We start from the raw sequence: 22,850 nt of genomic DNA, 5'->3' as shown, positions 1-22,850 counted from the left end.
TCCTGATGGCTTCATCTGACCAGGATCTTCAGCTCTCACTGGATCGGTTCGCAGCCGAGTGTGAAGCGACCGGAATGAGAATCAGCACCTCCAAGTCCGAGTCCATGGTTCTCGCCCGGAAAAGGGTGGAATGCCATCTCCGGTTTGGGGAGGAGACCCTGCCCCAAGTGGAGTAGTTCAAGTACCTAGGAGTCTTGTTCACGAGTGGGGGAAGAGTGGATCGTGAGATCGACAGGCGGATCGGTGCGGCGTCTTCAGTAATGCGGACGTTGTACCGATCCGTTGTGGTGAAGAAGGAGCTGAGCCGGAAGGCAAAGCTCTCAATTTACCGGTCGATCTACGTTCCCATCCTCACCTATGGTCATGAGCTTTGGGTCATAACCGAAAGGATAAGATCACGGGTACAAGCGGCCGAAATGAGTTTCCTCCGCCGTGTGGCGGGGTTCTCCCTTAGAGATAGGGTTAGAAGCTCTGCCATCCGGGGGGACCTCAAAGTAAAGCCGCTGCTCCTTCACATCGAGAGGAGCCAGATGAGCTGGTTCGGGCATCTGGTCAGGATGCCACCCGAACGCCTCCCTAGGTAGGTGTTTAGGGCACGTCCAACCGGTAGGAGGCCACGGGGAAGACCCAGGACACGTTGGGAAGACTATGTCTCCCGGCTGGCCTGGGAACGCCTCGGGATCTCCCGGGAAGAGCTAGACGAAGTGGCTGGGGAGAGGGAAGTCTGGGTTTCCCTGCTTAGGCTGTTGCCCCCGCGACCCGACCTCGGATAAGCGGAAGAAGATGGATGGATGGATGGATGGATGACAAAAGGATTAAAAAATGTTTGTAAGAAGAAGAATACGCTATATAGAAAATGTATAGTACAAAGAACTACAGAGGCAGAAGTTAAGTACAAAAAGTATAAAAACAAGTTAACAAACATACTACGATCATGTAGAAAAGAATATTACAGTGAATTATTGGACAGGAACAAAAATAATATGAGAGCAGCATGGGGCATTCTCAATAGCATTATTAAAAATGGCACTAAGAGGGATTACCCCCATTACTTCTTAGACAGAAATAAACATAATGACAACATAAAGGAAGTAGTTGAAAGCTTTAATAACTACTTTGTAAATATTGGACCAAAATTGGAAGAAAGGATTCCAGACCCAGTTTCAATTGAGGACTATTATGATACCATAGAGCGAAATCCCAACTCCATGTTCCTCAGTAATGTGACACAGGAGGAAATAGTTAAAATTGTGAAAAAATGTAAATCAAAGACTTCAACTGATTGTAATGGAATTGATATGGATACGATAAAAAAGGTGATTGATGAGATCTCAGGACCATTAATGTATATTAGTAACCTATCATTTCAAACAGGTACATTTCCAAACAAATGAGAGAGGCGCCAGCGCCCCCCGCGACCCCGAAAGGGAATAAGCGATAGAAAATGGATGGATGGATGGATGGATGAAAATAGCTAAAGTTGCACCAATTTATAAGACTGGAGATAAACATCTATTTACAAATTATAGACCTGTTTCTTTACTTCCACAATTTTCTAAAATCATTGAAAAACTGTTCAATAACAGATTAGAGAGTTTCATAAATATAGAATACTCGAAGACAACCAATATGGATACAGAGCTAATGTTTCAACTTCAATGGCTTTAATTGAAATCACAGAAGAAATTACCAATGCAATGGATAGTAAAAAATGTGCGGCAGCAGTGTTTATGGATCTAAATAAAGCATTTGACACAATTAATCACAATATTTTAATCAAAAAACTGGAACGATATGGCATCAGAGGGTTAGTCTTAAATTGGATAAGAAGTTATCTAACGAACAGGAAACAATACGTGAAGCTAGGCGAACACACTTCCACAATGCTAAATATTTCCTGTGGTGTACCTCAGGGATCAATACTAGGACCTAAATTATTCAATCTCTATATAAATGACATTTGTAAAGTTACAAGAGATTTAAAGTTAGTATTATTTGCGGATGATACAACAGCGTTTTGTTCAGGAGAGAACACACAGTGGATATTACAAATAATAACAGAAGAAATGAACAAATTAAAAAAATGGTTTGACAAAAACAGACTATCATTGAATCTCAGTAAAACTAAAATAATGCTATTTGGTAACAGTAGAAAAGAAAGTCAAACACAAATACAAATAGACGGAATAGAAATTGAAAGAGTAAATGAAAACAAATTTCTAGGTATAATGATTGATGATAAATTGAACTGGAAATCTCATGTAAAAAATATACAACATAAAGTAGCAAGAAATACATCAATAATGAATAAAGCCAAATATGTTCTAGACCAAAAATCACTTCATATTCTCTACTGCTCACTAGTGTTACCATATCTGAGTTACTGTGTAGAAATATGGGGAAATAATTACAAAAGAACACTTCATTCACTAACAGTGTTACAAAAAAGATCAGTTAGAATAATACATAATGTTGGATATAGAGAACATACAAACCCTTTATTTATTGAATCAAAGATACTGAACTTCCACGACAAAGTGGAATTGCAAACAGCTAAGATTATACACAAAGCAAACTATAACCTGCTTCCCAAGAATATACAACAATTCTTCTCAACAAAAGAAGAGAAATATAATCTTAGAGAAAAATGTAATTTAAAACATTTGTATGCACGTACAACACTTGAGACCTTCAGTATATCAGTATGTGGAATTAAACTATGGAATGGATTAAGCAAAGCAATCAAACAATGTACTAATATGATCGACTTCAAGAAACTCTTCAAACTGGAAGTGTTTACAAAGTACAAAAATGAAGAACCATGATAAACATTCTGATTTTACTCACCCATTCATTCTCAAAATAATCTGATTTATCTCATCGTATGGAATAAAACTTACTTAAGCAATTATTTATTTATTTATTTATTTGTATTGTGATTACTTATGGAGTATACATTGTGAATACATTGAGAACAGGAAGTGAACTAAAGTTTTAGCAAGTGTTATGTAAAGAAAAGGGGTAGGATTAAATAAGCTCTGCTTCTTCCTCCTCCTTTTCGAACATGTTGAAAAGAGAAACTGGAAATTGTGATGCATCATGTTGTATGCTTGCATGTTCGAAATAAAATCAAACTCAAACTCAATGTACTTCCTGTTTCATGCCTTAAACCGCGAAGGGAAACGGCACTTTTCTTTAGAATTTGCTTATCGTTCACAATCATCATGAGAAACAAGAACACACATCTTTTTTGGGGGGAGAGGGGGAGTTTAAAGATGATTAAAAAATGCTCTCCAATGTGCAGCTATTAGTAGTCTTGAAAGCCCTCTAAAACAACTTCAAAACCCTTCAACATTTTGTATACACTCTAAGTACTGTGGGGCAAAAAAGTATTTAGTCAGCCACCGATTGTGCAAGTTCTCCCACTTAAAATGATGACAGAGGTCTGTAGTTTTCATCATTGGTACACTTCAACTGTGAGAGACAGAATGTGAAGAAAAAGTCCAGGAATTCACATTGTAGGAATTTTAAATAATTTATTTATAATTGATGGTGGAAAATAAGTATTTGGTCAACCATTCAAAGCTCTCACTGATGGAAGGAGGTTTTGGCTCAAAATCTCACAATACATGGCCCCATTCATTCTTTCCCTAACATGGATCAGTCGTCCTGTCCCCTTAGCAGAAAAACAGCCCCAAAGCATGATGTTTCCACCCCCATGCTTCACAGTATGTATGGTGTTCTTGGGATGCAACTCAGTATTCTTCTTCCTCCAAACATGACGAGTTGAGTTTGTACCAGAATGGATACATGGATGATACAACAGAAGATTGGGAGAATGTCATGTGGTCAGATGAAACTAAAATAGAACTTTTTGGTATAAACTCAACTCGTTCTGTTTGGAGGAAGAAGAATACTGAGTTGCATCCCAAGAACACCATAAATACTGTGAAGCATGGGGGTAGAGACATTATGCTTTGTGGCTGTTTTTCTGCTAAGGGGACTGGACGATTGATCCATGTTAATGTATCGTGAGATTTTGAGCCAAAACCTCCTTCCATCAGTGAGAGCTTCGAATGGTTGTCCAAATACTTATTTACCACCATAAATTACAAAAAAATTCTTTTAGATTCCTACAATGTGAATTCCTGGATTTTTTTTTCACATTCTGTCAGTTGAAGTGTACCTATGATGAAAATTACAGACCTCTGTCATCATTTTAAGTGGGAGAACTTGCACAATCGGTGGCTTACTAAATACTTTTTTGCCCCACTGTATATATGTAATGTAGTAAAGGACACGTTCATAACAATATGTAATATTTACCATGGTTTGATCATTTTAATAGCGTTTTTCTTGCACATTTATTTTCGTTTCCATTGCAGCACACACCTGACTTACGACATCTACGGTGTGTTCCTACTTCGGGATACATAACGCATGTGCGTTTTGTAATCATGGCAGACTTGGTAACAGACGATAAAGACGACTATTTTTGCCCAAATGAGGATTCACAACCTTATCTTTCTGAAGCCAAATATACAAACAGAGGATGAACTGCTGCTTATGCTGTAGAAGCAAGCATGACGAAGAGGGTGGAAAGTTGGAGCAGATGGAAGCCGAGAGAGTGAAGTCTGTTTGATTTGGTCACTATGCAAATCTGGAACTTTTGAGCGAAGCTGTGCCAAATTATTGGAGCGCTCAAATCAACAGGAAACGTCCCCAGCCATCGAGTAAATCACTATATTATTGTTCATAACACATACAGCCCATCACCGTACACTACAGTACATACACTGTCTTACCATGAATTGATTTACGTGGACGCCGACTTAAACAAGTTGAAAAATTTATTCGGGAATTACCATTTAGTGGTCAATTGTACGGAATATGCACTGTACTGTGCAACCTACTAATAAAAGTTTCAATCAATCAAAGTCTGGCTAGCTGGGTACAAACAAGACGTGTGATATGGGCTAATACTTTACAGATACTGTAATACGATTGTTCGTGTTTTTCAGTCAGTGCAGATTGGTGTCCTATCGCCTTGCAATGCGCATTACAAACTAAAACGCGTTTCATGTTGACGTAGAAGCTTGCTTTTACGGGTTATGCCGTACTATGCTACTATGCTAGAAAGAGAGGTCTTCAGTGTTCGCTCTTACAATAACAATGTCACTACAGCTTGGTTATTATTCAGGTTACGGATTGCAAAAGAAGTATTGTTGGCAGTTTTTGAATGCATTTTTAAATCGATATAGAATATTACTGCTTCAATTAGCTGCATTGCTAACCACCGGGAACGTGCCTATTTTTTATGTTAGATAGCGGGAAAAAAAAAACCATTTTGTCTTCTTGTCACTCTTAAGCAAAATTTTAAAAAAGTGCAGTTCCCCTTTAAACAGGAAGTATAACCGTCCATAGCGTCTTTGCTCGAAATAATTCTTCATTTTTCACTTTAAGCAACGTTTAAAAGTTTTACAATACAACTAAAACAATTCATACTCCCTAAACCGTCCCATGTGTGAAGTCTGTAGTATTTTCATGTATGTTTGTATGTGTTATTGTAATGTGATGAAGCTAACGTCGTTAGCATTTGCGAATATGCTATATATCTGCGGCTTATAGTCCGGTGCGATGTATGTAAAAACGTTATTTTCTTCTAAAATTTGGTGCGTGCCGTATAGCCTGGAACGTATGGTATGTTTTCAGTATATTTATGACCCATAAAACCTGTCAATCTGGACAGTAACTAATCCCTGAATTGTCATTGTTCCTCCCTCCATTGTTTTCATAGCGAGTCTGTCGGAGAGCTTACTGGAGGTAAAACTTATTTTAGTTATTGTTTTCTTGTAAGTCAGAACACTTTGAATGAGTGAAATCGAAGTAGACTAATTTGAGTGTTCACAAGGTCGATGGCAAAATTAAATCAGGATTATCCCAAATTTATGAATTTACTTGTCACTGAATGACTTATTAGGATACGATTATTTCAAATATCACATAATAATTGTAGTCCGGATTTAATGATTAAATGAACACTTTGTTGAGCCAAAGACAAAAAGGAAGTTAGAAAGAATTTGAGGTCTTTGTCCTTGACTCCTCTCTGTGTTTGGTCATGTGAGGGTGCAGGTTTAGATTTTCTTCCCCGCACAAAACTAGAACAACACTAATATCAGTTGTGGGGAAAACATGTGTCCAAAGTGCGATCCTGGGCTCATTTTCAGTGTTTTGCGCATTCTAAAAATATTTATTACAAAATTTCTCTAAAAACATTGCACACATTTTTTCAGCATGTTCCAATCAGGGTTTTATGCTTATAACAAATGTATTAATTCTTTCCATTTGGACATGTACTGTAGGTTTGGGTTATTTTTGCTTCATCCCTCACTTAAAGCGTGAGTAAAGAATGCACTAGCGCATTGGTTCTCAACCTTTTTTCAGTGATGTGAAACATAAACACAACAGAACAAATACCCAGAATCCCATTCAACCCTAACTCTTCCGGGCTACATTATACATCCCCGCTAGCACCCCCCCCCCCCCCCCCCCCCCCCCCCCCCGTGCGTCGGTTTTGGTGCAAGCAGGGGTGTATAATGTAGCCCAGAAGTGTTAGGGATGCATGGGATTCTGGATGCGGATGTTCTCCCGAAATGTGTTTTCATTCTTGTTTGGTGTGGGTTCACAGTGTGGCGCATATTAGTAAGAGTGTTAAGGATGTTTATATCACAACTCTCAGTGTAACCTGGAAAGCTGTTGACCAAGTATGTCTTGCAGTCACTTTCGTTTATCAACAGAAGCAGATAGCAGTGTGTAAAAGTGGGCGCGAAGACGAGTTTTAGAGGGTTGTAAAGGCATTTTCATCAGGGCACGCCCTCAATGTTATCGACTAGGTGAAAATCGGAGAATGTTGGCCCCGGGTGATTGCCGGGAGAAGCATTAAACTCCGGAAATCACTCTGGATAATCGGGGGTGTCGGCAATTATGCAGCTGAGCCACATTAGAGTGATCGAAGAGCCGCATGCGGCTCCGGAGCCGCGGGTTGCCGACCCCTGGTTTAGTCTCTTACTGTACGTGAATGAGCTAAATAATATGATTTGATATTTTACGGTAATGTGTTAATAATTTCACACATAAGTCGCCCCTGAGTATAAGTCGCATCCCCGGCCAAACTATAAAAAAAACAGCGACTTATAGTCCAAAAAATACGGCAATTCCCTGCACAGGGAATCACATTTAGGGTAAAAAACCAAATTGAGTAGTAGAGAGTAGTTTGTACTTTTTTTTTGTTATTGTGTGATATTGACTTTATTTTGCTCACAAAACTGTATGTTATAAAATAGATAAAGGAACACATTTAAATATTGTGTTGATATTGTTAAACTGTCAATATCACTAATCATAAATTTTACATTTTTACATTTGATCGGTAATAGTATCGGGTGATCTCATTCATGGATCAGCGATATTGGCATCAGCAGCAGAAATCCCTAATGGGAAAATCCTTACAAATTGGATGATTGGCGGTCAGTTTGAATGAAAACACAAAACTCTTTTTTTTTTTTTTTTTTTTTTTTACAGGGTCAACGTAAATGGAGAGGCGTCAGAGGCTAAGTTGGTTTTGGATGCTCCCAGCCCAGTTTCAGGCCTGACAGTGGATTGGATCCATCAACTTCTGTTCTGGACCAGCTTGGAGAGCGATTCCATCTATGTCGGCCTGCTGGATGGATCTACTCAGCGTTCGCTGATAACGGGACTGGACACGCCTTGTGCACTCACAGTGGACCCTCTGCACGGGTGGGAGGGCCATTTATGTATTCTGATGTAACACCGTTACTACGTACTAATAGCTCAACTACAAAAACTGAACTGTTTATGTTTTCCAGGCTGCTTTTTTGGTCAGAGTGTGGCAGCTCACCCAGGATTGAGAGGGTGAGCTTGGATGTTGAGCACAGAAAGACTCTGGTCACTTCTCTTATACGCCAACCTGTTGCTCTTTCTCTAGGTAGGTTTTTTTTTTAATGCCTCAGCACAAGCAGGTTCCTATTTTGAAGTTGGAATTTTCTCATGTAGCGCTAAGTTCCTCATATTTACTATATCATGGTTCCTCTCGCCTAGATTCGCCTCGCCAGTTGTTGTACTGGCTCGACCAGGGAATGAGAAGCATCTCCAGGGTCAATTTGGATGGGCGACATCGTAAAACGGTGGTCGAATCAAACGGTTATTTGGATCGTCCGTTTGGTCTGGCAGTGTTTGAGGTAAAGCGCTGACATCACTCAGCAATGAAATGTGGACAGAACAAACAAAGAGATAAACACTTTTTAGAACAGTATGTCCAAAACATCACACATAATTACACCTCAATTACCTTATTTTTCGGAGTATAAGTCGCTCCGGAGTATGAGTCGCACCTGCTGAACATGCATAATAAAGAAAGAGAAAAACATATATAAGTCGCACTGGAGTATACATTTTGGGGAAATTTATTTGATAAAATCCAACACCAAGAATAGACATTTGAAAGGCAATTTAAAATAAATAAAGAATAGTAAACAACAGGCTGAATAAGTGTACATTATATGAGGCATAAAAAACCAACTGAGAAGGTGCCTGGTATGTCATATCGGGACGGCGTGGCGCAGTGGGAGAGTGGCCGTGCGCAACCCGAGGGGCCCTGGTTCAAATCCCACCTAGTACCAACCTCGTCACGTCCGTTGTGTCCTGAGCAAGACACTTCACCCTTGCTCCTGATGGGTGCTGGTTGGCGCCTTGCATGGCAGCTCCCTCCATCAGAGTGTGAATGTGTGTGTGAATGAGTAAATGTGGAAGTAGTGTCAAAGCGCTTTGAGTACCTTGAAGGTAGAAAAGCGCTATACAAGTACAACCCATTTATCATTTAACGTAACATATTATTGTTTACCAAACAATCTGTCACTCCTAATCGCTAAATCCCATGAAATCTTATACGTGTAGTCTCTTACATGAATGAGCTAAATATTATTATTTGATATTTTAAGATAGTGTGTTTATAATTTCACACATAAGTCGCTCCTAAGTATAAGTCGCACCGCCGGCCAAACTATGTAAAAAAAACTGCGACTTATAGTCCGAAAAATACGGTATGTCTGCTTAAATCATTAAGTGTTTTTAGGTTTAATATCTAGTTCATGCAAAAAAAAAAATGTATTCAAGATGATACCGATAACTTTCTGCTTCTAAAGACCTATATTTAGGGATATTTATGGTTAGAATTGTATTGATACCAATATCGATATTCCTTATCAATACCGGTGCTTATCAGCACTATATATAATTGGTTTAAATAAAGATGTGAAACGTTTAAAATGTTTATGAGCACAAGAGTTTGTAAACCAGCAACATTGTGTAACATCACACAGCTTTATAACGTGCTTTATAACGTTATCTATGTGACGTCACGTTCTGACGTCATCGCTCCGAGAGCGATAAATAGAACGGCGTTTAATTCCCCAAAATTCACCCATTTAGAGTTCGGAAATCGGTTAAAAAAATATATGGTCGTTTTTCTGCAACATCAAGGTATATATTGATGCTTAGATAGGTCTGGTGATAATGTTCCCCTTTAAACAAGTCAACTATGTTTGCAGTGCAAGGTGCAATGCAGTTATATGATCTTGTAAAGAAAACACAGATTCCTCACTGTCTTTCTAAGTTACACTCAGCTGGAAATATTTACGTATGGCATTCATGTGCAAAGCACAAATTTGTTACTTTACCGAGGCTATAAAATATATAAGATATCAGTACAATCAATTGGCATGTTAAGTGGCTGTGCATTTTAAACAAAGTGTGTTTTGTCCACACCTAGACGTCTCATGGCGGTAAGAGCCTTGTCAGTGAATGCTATCTTGCTTCAAGGCAACTCTATGGGTTAATTTATTACTTCCTTTACTTTTTGAAGTGGATTATTATTGGCCTGTAGATTCCTGGATGGTTGATAGAGCACGGTAGCGCCGGTCATGACTCGTAAGTAAAGCGTGTTCACTTCAAACTGACACTACACACGATCTTTTGTGTGGTGTTGCTTCCTTATAGGGCTGGGCGATATGGCCTTTTTTTAATATCGCGATATTTTTAGGCCATGTCACGATAAACAATATATATCTCAATATTTTGCCTTTGCCTTGAATGAACACTTGATGCATGTAATCACAGCAGTATGATGATTCTATTCAGATTGCATTAATATATTCTTATTTTAAACTTTCATGCAGAGAGGGAAATCACAACTAAGTCAATTTACCAAAACTTTATTTACTAAACAGTTATTAAGCAGTGGCACAAACATTCATGTCATTTCTAAACATAAAGTGCAAGATTGTCAGACATTTTAAAACAAGCTATGAGTGCACTTTTGCGCATGATGTCATTAAGATGACATATCAAAACAACACTAAATTAAAGTGCACTTTTTGTACAGAACGCTACTACAATAGTTTAAAACAAATAAAGTGCACTTTTGTGCATGATGTCACACTAGATATTTTAATAACCGTCAAATAAAAATGAACTGCATAATTTGTAAATCAGATCGTGTACAAACCCCGTTTCCATATGAGTTGGGAAATTGTGTTAGATGTAAATATAAACGGAATACAATGATTTGCAAATCATTTTCAACCCATATTCAGTTGAATATGCTACAAAGACAACATATTTGATGTTCAAAATGATAAACTTTTTTTTTTTGTGCAAATAATCAACTTTAGAATTTGATGCCAGCAACACGTGACAAAGAAGTGGGAAAGGTGGTAATAAATACTGATAACATTGAGGAATGCTCATCAAACACTTATTTGGAACATCCCACAGGTGTGCAGGCTAATTGGGAACAGTTGGGTGCCATGATTGGGTATAAAAGCAGCTTCCATGAAATGCAAAGTAAATCACAAACAAGGATGTTTGTGATTTACAATATAGCCTGCGTGCCAACAATGGCAGGCTTGTATTCACTGTTATTGTTTGTCTGCAAGAGTATAATTCTTGCATCATGGTTTACCAAATAAAAGTGTTTCTTCTGCTTCAGGGTTTCTTATACTGGAGTGACCGAGACACACATTCCATCTGCAGAGCCAGCAAGCATAACGGTAACGACTTTCAAATACTGATGACCAACGTCACCTCACCAGGCGGTGTTGCCATCTTTCACCCTGTCCTTCAACCCAACGGTATGAGCAGTAACACTTAACAAGTTTCCATATCCAAACAAATTTCTTTCTAACGATCAGCGTGTTCTGCTGTAGGCAAAGCTGCGTGCGGCCGTCCGGGGTTGGTGTGCAAGCACGGGTGTGCTGTCGACCTCATTTCCCAGACTCCAAACTTCCGATGCACGACAGACAACCAATTGCAAAAACTTCCTGCTGTTTCTCACACCATTTCTGCAACACGTTTATCTGATCCCGCATATGCTGGAATCATCGCTCTTATCGGTAAGCATAGCTTTGTTTGTTTGGTTCTTTTGTTTTCATTACAAACTATTTGATAACAATGAACAATTGATTCAATTCTTTGCAATTATTTTTCTGCTCCCAAGCACCTCCTAGAGCACATCTGGGCAAATTAAGGCCCAGGGGCCACTTGCGGCCCGTTGAGCTTTTCAATCTGGCCCGCCGGACATTTCCAAATATTTTTTTAAGATCCTTAAGATGGAAAGTGTAGCTGCCATTATGATGTGCAGTAATCTGTGTTTATGGATGATATACCAGTTACTATGGTAATCTAATTAGTTACTATGGTAATCTAATTAGTTACTATGGTAATCTACGTCACAGTAGCTCAGACGAGGCACCAAGCAGTGCGGGCGGGAAGCGTTTCCACAGACGCGGAAGGAGATTTTTACAACAAAGTTCTTAAGCTTAGTGATATATAGAATAGAATAGAATAGAAAGTACTTTATTGATCCTTGGGGGAAATTCATCAAATATCACATGTATCAGATTGTAGGTGGGTTTATTGTGTATTCTTCGCGTTCATACAGTGGGGCAAAAAAGTATTTAGTCAGCCACCGATTGTACAAGTTCTCCCACTTAAAATGATGACAGAGGTCTGTAATTTTCATCATAGGTACACTTCAACTGTGAGAGACAGAATGTGAAAAAAAATCCAGGAATTCACATTGTAGGAATTTTAAATAATTTATTTGTAAATTATGGTGGAAAATAAGTCAACGAGTTGAGTTTCTACCAAAATGGATACATGGATGATACAGCAGAGGATTGGGAGAATGTCATATGGTCAGATGAAACCAAAATAGAACTTTTTGGTATAAACTCAACTCATCGTGTTTGGAGGAAGAACAATACTGAGTTGCATCCCAAGAACACCAGACCTACTGTGAAGCATGGGGGTGGAAACATCATGCTTTGGGGCTGTTTTCCTGTTAAAGGGACAGGACGATTGATCCGTGTTAAGGAAAGAATGAATGAGGCCATGTATCGTGAGATTTTGAGCCAAAACCTCCTTCCATCAGTGAGAGCTTTGAATGGTTGACCAAATACTTATTTTCCACCATAATTTATAAATAAATTGTTTAAAATTCCTACAATGTGAATTCCTGGATTTTTTTTTCACATTCTGTCTCTCACAGTTGAAGTGTACCTATGATGAAAATTACAGACCTCTGTCATCATTTTAAGTGGGAGAACTTGCACAATCGGTGGCTGACTAAATACTTTTTTGCCCCACTGTATCTGTATTACATGTATGATATCATGCCTTCCGGAGTCTTTTAAGCACCACCTCGAAAGGGCGCCCGAACAGAACTTATTCTGTTCGCACTCCAACCTCCATGATGCGTGTTAACGGCCGTGTGCGTTTCTTTCAGTGTTCCTCAGTGTGCTGCTGGTGGGAATGGTCCTGTGGTGGTGGAGAAAGGAGTTCCAGCCTACCAGGAATATGACTACGCTGAGCTTGTCCTTCAAAGAGTCCCGGGACCCGCTCATCAAGGGTCCATACGCATGCCTCAACAAGGCAAGTTGAGACACACACACACACACACACACACACACACACACACACACACACACACACACACACACACACACACACACACGGCATCATCCATCCATCATCAAGAAGATATTTATAAGTGCTTCACTGGCACTGGAGTGTTCGTTTACACCTTGTGACTATTTTTGAAAGACATGCCATGACAGCAGTTACAGTACTTCTTTATGATTGACAGGGAACATGGCCGCAGCATACTAACGCTGTCCCCACTAAGCTTCATGTAGAAAATTGCATGTAACATGATATTATGAATACCTCTCTGACCGTGTCAGTCCAAACTCGGTATTATGATTTTTTTTTATTTTTTTTTTTTATCACAGTATGGCATAAAAGTGCGTAGGGAGCTCACACTGTACAAACATGTTGTCAGGCAAGGACTGGTGTCGATTGTGCTTCTCCTACGTTAGCGCTGCCATTGTTTTCTAGCCCAGCTTCCAGGTGTTTCCTGAAACTGTTTTTTATGAGGAGGGGGAGTTAACGCCTGAGAAATCATAAAATCTGCAAACTGCTCTCAATGTCATGCTGTGCAGCTCTACAGCACTGAAATCTACAAGCATTATAATAAACATGATTATGTTAACGGCGTTCTGACAAAGACATGTAGTGTTTCCCTACTGGAAGCCCACCACTAATACATTTGGACCGCCACAAATAGATCGGGTGCTGCCTGTTTGTCCTCACTGATCAACACGTTTAAAGGCCTACTGAAACCCACTACAATTGACCACGCAGTCTGATAGTTTATATATCAATGATGAAATATTAACATTGCAACACATGCCAATACGGCCAGTTTAGTTTACTAAATTGCAATTTTGAATTTCCCGGGAGTTTCTTGTTGAAAACGTCGCGGAATGATGACGTGTACGTGTGACGTCATGCACTGTAAGGAAATATTAGCGCTGCGCACACACACAGCTAAAAGTTGTCTGCTTTAACCGCATAATTACACAGTATTTTGGACATCTGTGTTGCTGAATCTTTTGCAATTTGTTCAATTAATAATTGAGAAGTCAAAGTAGAAAGATGGCGTTGGGAAGTTTTAGCCTTTAGCCACACAAACACACGGTGATTCCTTGTTTAAATTCCCAGAGGTGAAGCTTTCCTATGGATCAGAGCGGTCAAGCGAACATGGATCCCGACCAAATGTCAACCAGCAGTTTTCGGTGAGAAAATTGTGGTAAAAAGTCGCCACTTACTGGAGATCAGCTGAGCTTGTGCCGTCCGTACAGCTGTCGTTGACTTCCATCAGACACTGGCGTCAACACACCCGTGGATACACCCTTCCGACTATCAGGTACTATTAAACTCACTAAAACACTAGCAACACTATAGAAAGATAAGGGATTTATTTGATTTTTTTCTAGTCCGTCGCTATCAATATCCTCAAACACAAATCTTTCATCGTCGCTCAAATTAATGGGGAAATTGTCGTTTTCTCGGTCCAAATAGCTCTTTTTGTTAGAGGCTCCCATTATAAACAATGTGAGGACGTGAGGAGCCATCAACATGTGACGTCATCGTCTGCGACATCCGCTAAAGGCAGGGCTTTTCTGTTAGCGACCAAAAGTTGCGAACTTTATCGTGGATGTTCTCTACTAAATCCTTTCAGCATAAATATGGCAATATCGCGAAATTATCAAGTATGACACATTGAATGGACCTGCTATCCCCGTTTGAATCAGAAATTCTCATTTCAGTATGCCTTTAACGGGGCATGTCTGTAAATGTAGCTTATCACATTTTTGTACAGTAAGCGGTAGTATGCTGTTGTACTGTACCTCCACTTTTTATCACACCTCATGCACCTGGGGCCTCATGTATTAAGCCTGCACGTACACAAAAACCTACAGCTCGTCCTTCGCGTCAAAGTTGCAATGAATCGAGAGTGAACTGAACCTACTCAGTGGCCTAGTGGTTAGAGTGTCCGCCCTGAGATCGGTAGGTTGTGAGTTCAAACCTCGGCCGAGTCATACCAAAGACTATAAAAATGGGAACCATTACCTCCCTGCTTGGCACTCAGCATCAAGGGTCGGAATTGGGGGTGAAATCACCAAAAATGATTCCTGGGCGCGGTACCGCTTCCAGGGGGGTGAACAAAGGGGATGGGTCCAATGCAGAGGACAAATTTCACCACACCTAGTGTGTGTGTGACAATCATTGGTACTTTAACTTTTGTACACTATTTGATTTCGTATTATGCAGCTCCTTTTTATTTGACAGTTATTTAAATATCTTGTGTGACATCTTGCACAAAAGTGCACTTTATTTGTTTTAAACTATTGTAGTGGCGATCTCTACAAAAAGTGCAATTTAATTTAGTGTTATTTAGATATGTCATCTTGGTGACATCATGCACAAAAGTGCACTCATAGCTTCTTTTAAAATGTCTGAAAATCCTGCACTTTCTGTTTTGAAATTACATGAAAGTTTTTGCCACTGCTTAAAGGCCTACTGAAACCCACTACTACCGACCACGCAGTCTGATAGTTTATATATCATTGATGAAATATTAACATTGCAACATTTAGTTTACTAAATTGCAATTTTAAATTTTGCGCGAATTATCCTGCTGAAAACGTCGCAGTATGATGACGCGTCACGTAACGGATTGTAGCGGACATTTTGATCCAATACCGATCCCAGCTATAAGTCGTATGCTTTCATTGCAGAATTACACAGTATTCTGGACATCTGTGTTGCTGAATCTTTTGCAATTTGTTCAATTAATAATGGAGACGTCAAAGAAGAAATATGTAGGTGGGAAGCGGTGTATTGCGGCTGCCTTTAGCAACACAAACACAGCCGGTGTTTCCTTGTTTACATTTCCGAAAGCTGACAGTGAAGCTTTACTATGGAACAGAGCGGTCAAGTGAACATGGTTCCCTACCACATGTCAACCAGCAGGTTTCGGTGAGAAAATGGTGGCAATAAGTCGACTGTTACCATAGACATGAGCGGAGAGTTTGCGTCATTCTTCCTGCAGCTGCGGACTCTCTTGCCTCCTCCCAACGGCCGCACACGACCGTCGGATGCTTACACCAAGGAGGAGGCGGGGAAAAAAAAAAATCTCAACCCGGCTGCCGTGCCTCGTTGAGAAACGTGGTTTCCCACGGAGACACTGGCGGTCACCACACCTGTGGCCACACCCCTCCGACTTTCAGGTACCATATAATTTCACTAAAACTCTAGTAACACAATTAGCAGATTAGGGATTTTCCAGAATTATCCTACTGTAACAAACAGTTCAGGGTGTCCCAAGTTAACAGAGAGTGTGAGGAGGAGGAGGAGCAGGAAGAGTTTTGTCCTTTCAGAGAGGTGGAGAGAGGTGTAAAGGAGTTCACATTAAAGAACGGTGGCTATCGGACATGTTCTAATGTCTCCCGTTTATTATTTTATTTTATAAGTACACTGTAGAGGCGAACCCAGGACACTCGGCTACGCTTGTAAATGTGTCTAATAACATCTGAATCGCTCCCAATGCCCTCGTCTTTTTTTTTTTTTCTAGTCCTTCACTCTAACTTTCCTCATCCACAAATCTTTCATCCTCGCTCAAATTGATGAGGAAATCGTTGCTTTCTCGGTCCGAATCGCTCTCGCTGTTGGTGGCCATGATTGTAAACAATGTGAGGATGTGAGGAGCTCTACAACCAGTGACGTCACGCGCACATCGTCTGCTACTTCCGGTACAGGCAAGGCTTTTTTATTAGCGACCAAAAGTTGCGAACTTTATCGTCAATGTTCTCTACTAAATCCTTTCAGCAAAAATATGGAAATATCGCGAAATGATCAAGTATGACACATAGAATGGACCTGCTATCCCCGTTTAAATAAGAAAATCTCTTTTCAGTAGGCCTTTAATAACTGTTTAAAAAATACAATTTTGGTAAATTGACTTAGTTGTGATTTCCCTCTCTGCATGAAAGTTTAAAATGAGCATATATTAATGCAGTATGAACAAGAATGTTTTAATGTAGATTCATAGAATCATCATACTGCTGTGATTATATGTATCAAGTGTTCATTCAAGGCTAAGGCAAAATATCGAGATATATATCGTGTATCGTGACATGGCCTAAAAATATCGAGATATTAATAAAAAGCCATATCGCCCAGCCCTACGTCATGGCCAGTTATGGCAATTAGACAGAGTTATTTATCTTTTCCCACATATGGATTGCAGTGGTGTGGGAGACACGGCAGGGGTGTCCAAAGTGGCAAAATGATGAACAGATCCTAGACAAAATGGACATTTTCTAGGATTTGTTTTAGTTTTTAAACCATAGATAGAGCGGCCCAGTTTGTCCAAAGAGAGGATCCCCCTCCAAAGTACAAACCCCGTTTCCATATGAGTTGGGAAATTGTGTTAGATGTAAATATAAACGGAATACAATGATTTGCAAATTATTTTCAACCCATATTCAGTTGAATATGCTACAAAGACAACATATTTGATGTTCAAACTGATAAACTTTTTTTGTTGTTGCAAATAATCATTAACTTTAGAATATGATGCCAGCAACACGTGACAAAGAAGTTGGGAAAGGTGGCAATAAATACTGATAAAGTTGAGGAATGCTCACCAAACACTTATTTGGAACATCCCACAGGTGTGCAGGCTAATTGGGAACAGGTGGGTGCCATGATTGGGTATAAAAACAGCTTCTCAAAAAACGCTCAGTCTTTCACAAGAAAGGATGGGGCGAGGTTCACCCCTTTGTCCACAAGTGTGTGAGCAAATGGTCAAACAGTTTAAGAACAACATTTCTCAAAGTGCAATTGCAAGAAATTTGGGGATTTCAACATCTACGGTCCATAATATCATCAAAAGGTTCAGAGAATCTGGAGAAATCACTCCACGTTAGCGGCATGGCCGTAAACCAACATTGAATGACCGTGACCTCCGATCCCTCAGACAGCACTGTATCAAAAACCGACATCAGTCTCTGAAGGATATCACCACATGGGCTCAGGATAGATAGATAGATATAGATAGATAGATAGATGGTACTTTATTGATTCCTTCAGGAGAGTTCCTTCAGGAAAACTAAAATTCCAGCAGCAGTGTACAGAGTTGAGATCAATTTGAAAAAAAAAAAGTAATTAATGGGGGTTTAAATGGAAACAAAATACAGAAATATTACAATAAAAATAAAAAACACTTCAGAAAACCACAGTCACTAAATAAAGTTGGTCGCTACATCTGTAAGTGCAAGTTAAAGCTCTACTATGCAAAGCGAAAGCCATTTATCAACAACATCCAGAAACGCCGCCGGCTTCTCTGGGCCCGAGATCATCTAAGATGGACTGATGCAAAGTGGAAAAGTATTCTCTGGTCTGACGAGTCCACATTTAAAATTGTTTTTGGAAATATACAACATAGTGTCATCCGGACCAAAGGGGAAGCTAACCATCCAGACTGTTATCGACGTAAAGTTCAAAAGCCAGCATCTGTGATGGTATGGGGGTGCATTATTGCCCAAAGGATGGGTAACTTACACATCTGTGAAGGCACCATTAATGCTGAAAGGTACATACAGGTTTTGGAACAACATATGCTGCCATCTAAGCGCCGTCTTTTTCATGGACGCCCTGCTTATTTCAGCAAGACAGTGCCAAGCCACATTCAGCACGTGTTACAACAGCATAGCTTTGTAAAAAAAGAGTGAAGGTACTTTCCCGGCCCGCCTGCAGTCCAGACCTGTCTCCCATCGAAAATGTGTGGCGCATTATGAAGCGTAAAATACGACAGCGGAGACCCCGGACTGTTGAACGACTGAAGCTCTACATAAAACAAGAATGGGAAAGAATTCCACTTTCAAAGCTTCAACTATTAGTTTCCTCAGTTCCCAAACGTTTTAGTGTTGTTAAAAGAAAAGGTGATGTAACACAGTGGTGAACATGCCCTTTCCCAACTACTTTGGCACGTGTTGCAGCCATGAAATTCTAAGTTAATTATTATTTCCAGAAAAAAAAAAAGTTTATGAGTTTGCACATCAAATATGTTGTGTTTGTAGTGCATTCAATTGAATATGGGTTGAAAAGGATTTGCAAATCATTGTATTCCGTTTATATTTACATCAGACACAATTTCCCAACTCATATGGAAACTGGGTTTGTACTCTTATTCCTCAGCAGTTCAGCCCTAACTCCTCCCCCGCGGCCTTGAAGGCTTAATATTGTTCAGTGTGTCAACTAAGCCATGTGCTCTCCTCCGCCAGGAAACTCTTAAGCCGGACTTGGACAGGGAATGAAGACGCCACACACGGTCACAATCCCCGGGGTGACCTGCTGCGGCGACCAGACCGCCACCCTGCCGTGTCCCAGTTCCCTCGGCGGGCCGCAGACTAGCTTGTAGTTCATTGCTGCTTTTGATTTTTTTGAACGATCAGCTCTTGTGACTCTACCTAGTTTTTGGATTGTATTTTCTAGAAGTGGAGCGCGCTCTATTCCCTCAAGGCGCCACAAGCGCTACGTCCTTCAGCTTGCAATAGTCGTAGACGATACCTCGCAGCTTCCTTTCACGTTTTCTTTATTCTCCTGTCAGACTTTGATGGCAGGGGCACCAGTTCTCATTTTTTAAGTTTTAAGTTACACAAAACATTCTCAAGTCCAGCACTGTTTTGGAAGAAAAACTGGAGGAAAAATCTTCCATTTAGGATGTTTTTCAAATGCTTCATTATTTTACGAAGCAGTCGTGCCTTTAAACCGGACATTCTTTAGTTGTCTCTTAAAGGGGAAGTGCACTTTTCCTATCATTCACAATCCTTATGTGAGACAAGAACACACCTTTCTTTTTTCTGTGCGTTCTAAACCGTGCAAAACTGCTAGCAAGAGGCGGCTAACTGCGCAAGTACACAGAATGGTTATTTAAAGGGGAACAGCACTTTTTTTTGTCTAACACCCACAATCTCTGTATGGGAAAAGAACACACGTCTTTCTAAAAAAAAAAAAAAAAATGTCTAGCAAGTGGCAGCTAACAATGCAAGTAATGTGGTGTCCTCTATTGCGCTTATATAGCCCTTTTTTAAAAAGATCCAAAAACAGCCAACAACACTTCATTAAATGCCATCACCTGCATATTAACCAAGCTATCGCAACATTATTATAAAAGCTAATGCCGAGGAATTACTTTTCGCTCCTCTGGACATTAGCCACACTGCTGCTGAATTTCCTCTGAGATGGTAAAAGTTGCTCGGGTGAGAATTATGTTGAGTTGATCATCTAAACGGGGAGCACAAGACTAGTGCTGAAAGATACAACCATCCCTGTGAGAGCGTACTTTGTAAGTCAGTTTTAATTTCTTGTTAGCACTTAGCATTAGTGCTACATGATGGATTAGTGTTTCATATAACTGGATCTGCTTAGCTCCCACTTTCTAAAAGTTGTAACTCATCATCTGTATGTTCATCCATGCTTACAGTAAAAGGTTTTTGTGAGGGCTTTATAGGCAGAGTACCCCAATTACTTGTACTATTAGCTGCCTCTTGCTAACCTTTTATTTTTATTTTTATATTTTTACTGTAAATATGTGTGTTCTTGTCCCATTCAGAGATTGTGGGTGTTGGACAAAAAAAGGTGCAGTCCCCCTTCAAAGAACTATTTTGTCATCACGTTTGTGAATCTTGTGACTCATACTTGGTATTTACTCTGAATAATGCCATGAAGGAAGTCTTCCTGTTGTTGTTGTTTTTTAGGTCATGGGGATAGGTTGATTGGCAACACTAAATGGGCCCTAGTGTGTGAATGTGAGTGTGAATGTTGTCTGTCTATCTGTGTTGGCCCTGCGATGAGGTGGCGACTTGTCCGGGTGTACCCCGCCTTCCGCCCGAATACAGCTGAGATAGGCTCCAGCACACTCCCCCGCAACCCGGGAAGGGACAAGCGGTAGAAAATGGATGGATGGAGAGACAGCGCAAAGGCTTCTGTTTTTTTTGTTTCTGTTGTGTGTCTGGGTTTGTTTTTGTGCGAGCGTTGCGCATTTGACCGTAAAAGCCTCTTTTTTTGTGAATTTACCAGGAGATGCAGAGGAACTTATTTAAGTCTGGTACAAACTGCTGTGTTTTGTATTTATTAAATAAGGGGTTTTATTTATGAAGGCACTTTTGTATTTGCACCATGGCCAAAACTGACTGGAAATCATGAATCGATTAAAGTTTTTTTCTTTCTTCTTAGTTGTCTTGTTTTATTCTGGTTTGTTATAGGCCTACTGAAATGAGATTTTCTTATTTAAACGGGGATAGCAGGTCCATTTTATGTGTCATACTTGATCATTTCGCGATATTGCCGTATTTTTGCTGAAAGGATTTGGTAGAGAACATCGACGATAAAGTTCGCAACTTTTAGTCGCTAATAAAAAAGCCTTGCCTTTACAATCATAGCCACCAGCAGCTAGACCTATTCGGACTGAGAAAGCGACAATTTCCCCATTAATTTGAGCGAGGATGAAAGATTCGTGGATGAGGAAATTTAGAGTGAAGGACTAGGAAAAAAAAAAGGCGATTGCAGTGGGAGCGATTCAGATGTTATTAGACACATTTACTAGGATAATTCTGGAAAATCCCTTATCTGCCTATTGTGTTGCTAGTGTTTTAGTGAAATTAAATAGTACCTGAAAGTCGGAGGGGTGTGGCCACGGGTGTGTTGACGCCATAGTCTCTGAGGGAAGTCACGGCAGCTGCAGAAGGACGGAAGCTCCGCTGATGTCTCCGGTAAGAGGCGACTTATTTCCACAATTTTTTCACCGAAAACTGCCGGTTGACATGTAGTCGGGATCCATGTTCGCTTGACCGCTCTGATCCATAGTAAAGCTTCATCTTTGGGAATTTTAAACAATGAAACACCGTGTGTTTGTGTGGCTAAAGGCTAAAAGCTTCCCACCTACATCTTTCTACTTTGACTTCTCCATTATTAATTGAAAGAATTGCAAAAGATTCAGCAACACAAATGTCCGGAATACTGTGTAATTATGCGATTAAAGCAGACTACTTACAGCTTGGATCGGGCTGGAAAATAATGTCCGCTACAACCGGTGACGTCAAACGGAACGTTTTGAACAGGACACTTGGTGGGAAATTTAAAATTGCAATTTATTAAACTAAAAAGGCTGTATTGGCATGTGTTGCAATGTTAATATTTCATCATTGATATATAAACTATCAGACTGCGTGGTCGGTAGTAGTGGGTTTCAGTAGGCCTTTAAAGTTCCCTCCTAACTTCCTGCAACATCATGTGACCTCTTTCTGAGCTGAATCTGCAGCGCTTCTTATCTGTCGGATAGGAAATGTCCTTATATGGGGTGTTGTGTGTTCAGGGTTTGGATGTGGGGCCATGTTTGTTTGCTCTACCCCGTTTTCCAATCAGCAAAGTGAGGCATATCTCCTGCGGACACCAAACGCTTTCATTTTAGGACGGAAATTAATGTTTATACAAAGACTGTCAGCAATTATATGACAACCTTAATCGCGTAAGAGCTGATGAAAGGGACACACTAGTTTTGTCAGACGGCCAACAAACATGACGGTGGTTAACATGTCGAGACTTTCACATTTTTTCCTTGATTTGAAATGATTAACCAATAGTCCGTTTAATCAGTTACTGCTTTTTTTTTTTTTAACCAGCAAATGTTCCCATCAACCTTGTCCAGGCCTGTACACTTTGATTCCTATTAATTTTTTACATTATTTTCATGTTGGGAAGTGTGAGGCAAGAGGTCATGGTGCGGTTTGTTACCTCTTTGTGGATCCGATTAAATCACGTTTCAAATCCAACCTCCCCGCCCTTTTGAAAAATGCTAACGGGGT

The 22,850-nt window shown here is 40.0% G+C and overlaps 1 protein-coding gene across 2 annotated transcripts in view; it reads left to right on the top strand.

Annotated features, from left to right (window-relative positions):
* The window catches only part of LOC133540612 (low-density lipoprotein receptor-related protein 8-like), an 85,713-nt gene that overhangs the window by 36,963 nt on the left and 25,900 nt on the right, over positions 1–22,850 (top strand). The window contains exons 7-13 of one of the 2 annotated variants that reach the window (XM_061883363.1): positions 7,582–7,797; positions 7,887–8,005; positions 8,119–8,258; positions 11,066–11,207; positions 11,283–11,468; positions 12,863–13,008; positions 19,269–21,221. In XM_061883363.1, the coding sequence (XP_061739347.1) occupies positions 7,582–7,797; positions 7,887–8,005; positions 8,119–8,258; positions 11,066–11,207; positions 11,283–11,468; positions 12,863–13,008; positions 19,269–19,301 (982 nt within the window). In that variant the 3' untranslated portion in view covers positions 19,302–21,221. Of the gene's footprint in view, positions 1–7,581; positions 7,798–7,886; positions 8,006–8,118; positions 8,259–11,065; positions 11,208–11,282; positions 11,469–12,862; positions 13,009–19,268; positions 21,222–22,850 lie in introns of those variants that run through there. The other variant, XM_061883362.1, reaches the window with a different exon arrangement.

The sequence above is a fragment of the Nerophis ophidion genome, linkage group LG22, assembly GCF_033978795.1.
Source record: "Nerophis ophidion isolate RoL-2023_Sa linkage group LG22, RoL_Noph_v1.0, whole genome shotgun sequence".
NCBI lineage: Eukaryota > Metazoa > Chordata > Actinopteri > Syngnathiformes > Syngnathidae > Nerophis > Nerophis ophidion.
Note: the sequence above shows the minus strand (reverse complement) of the source record. Positions and strands in the feature narration are given on the sequence as shown.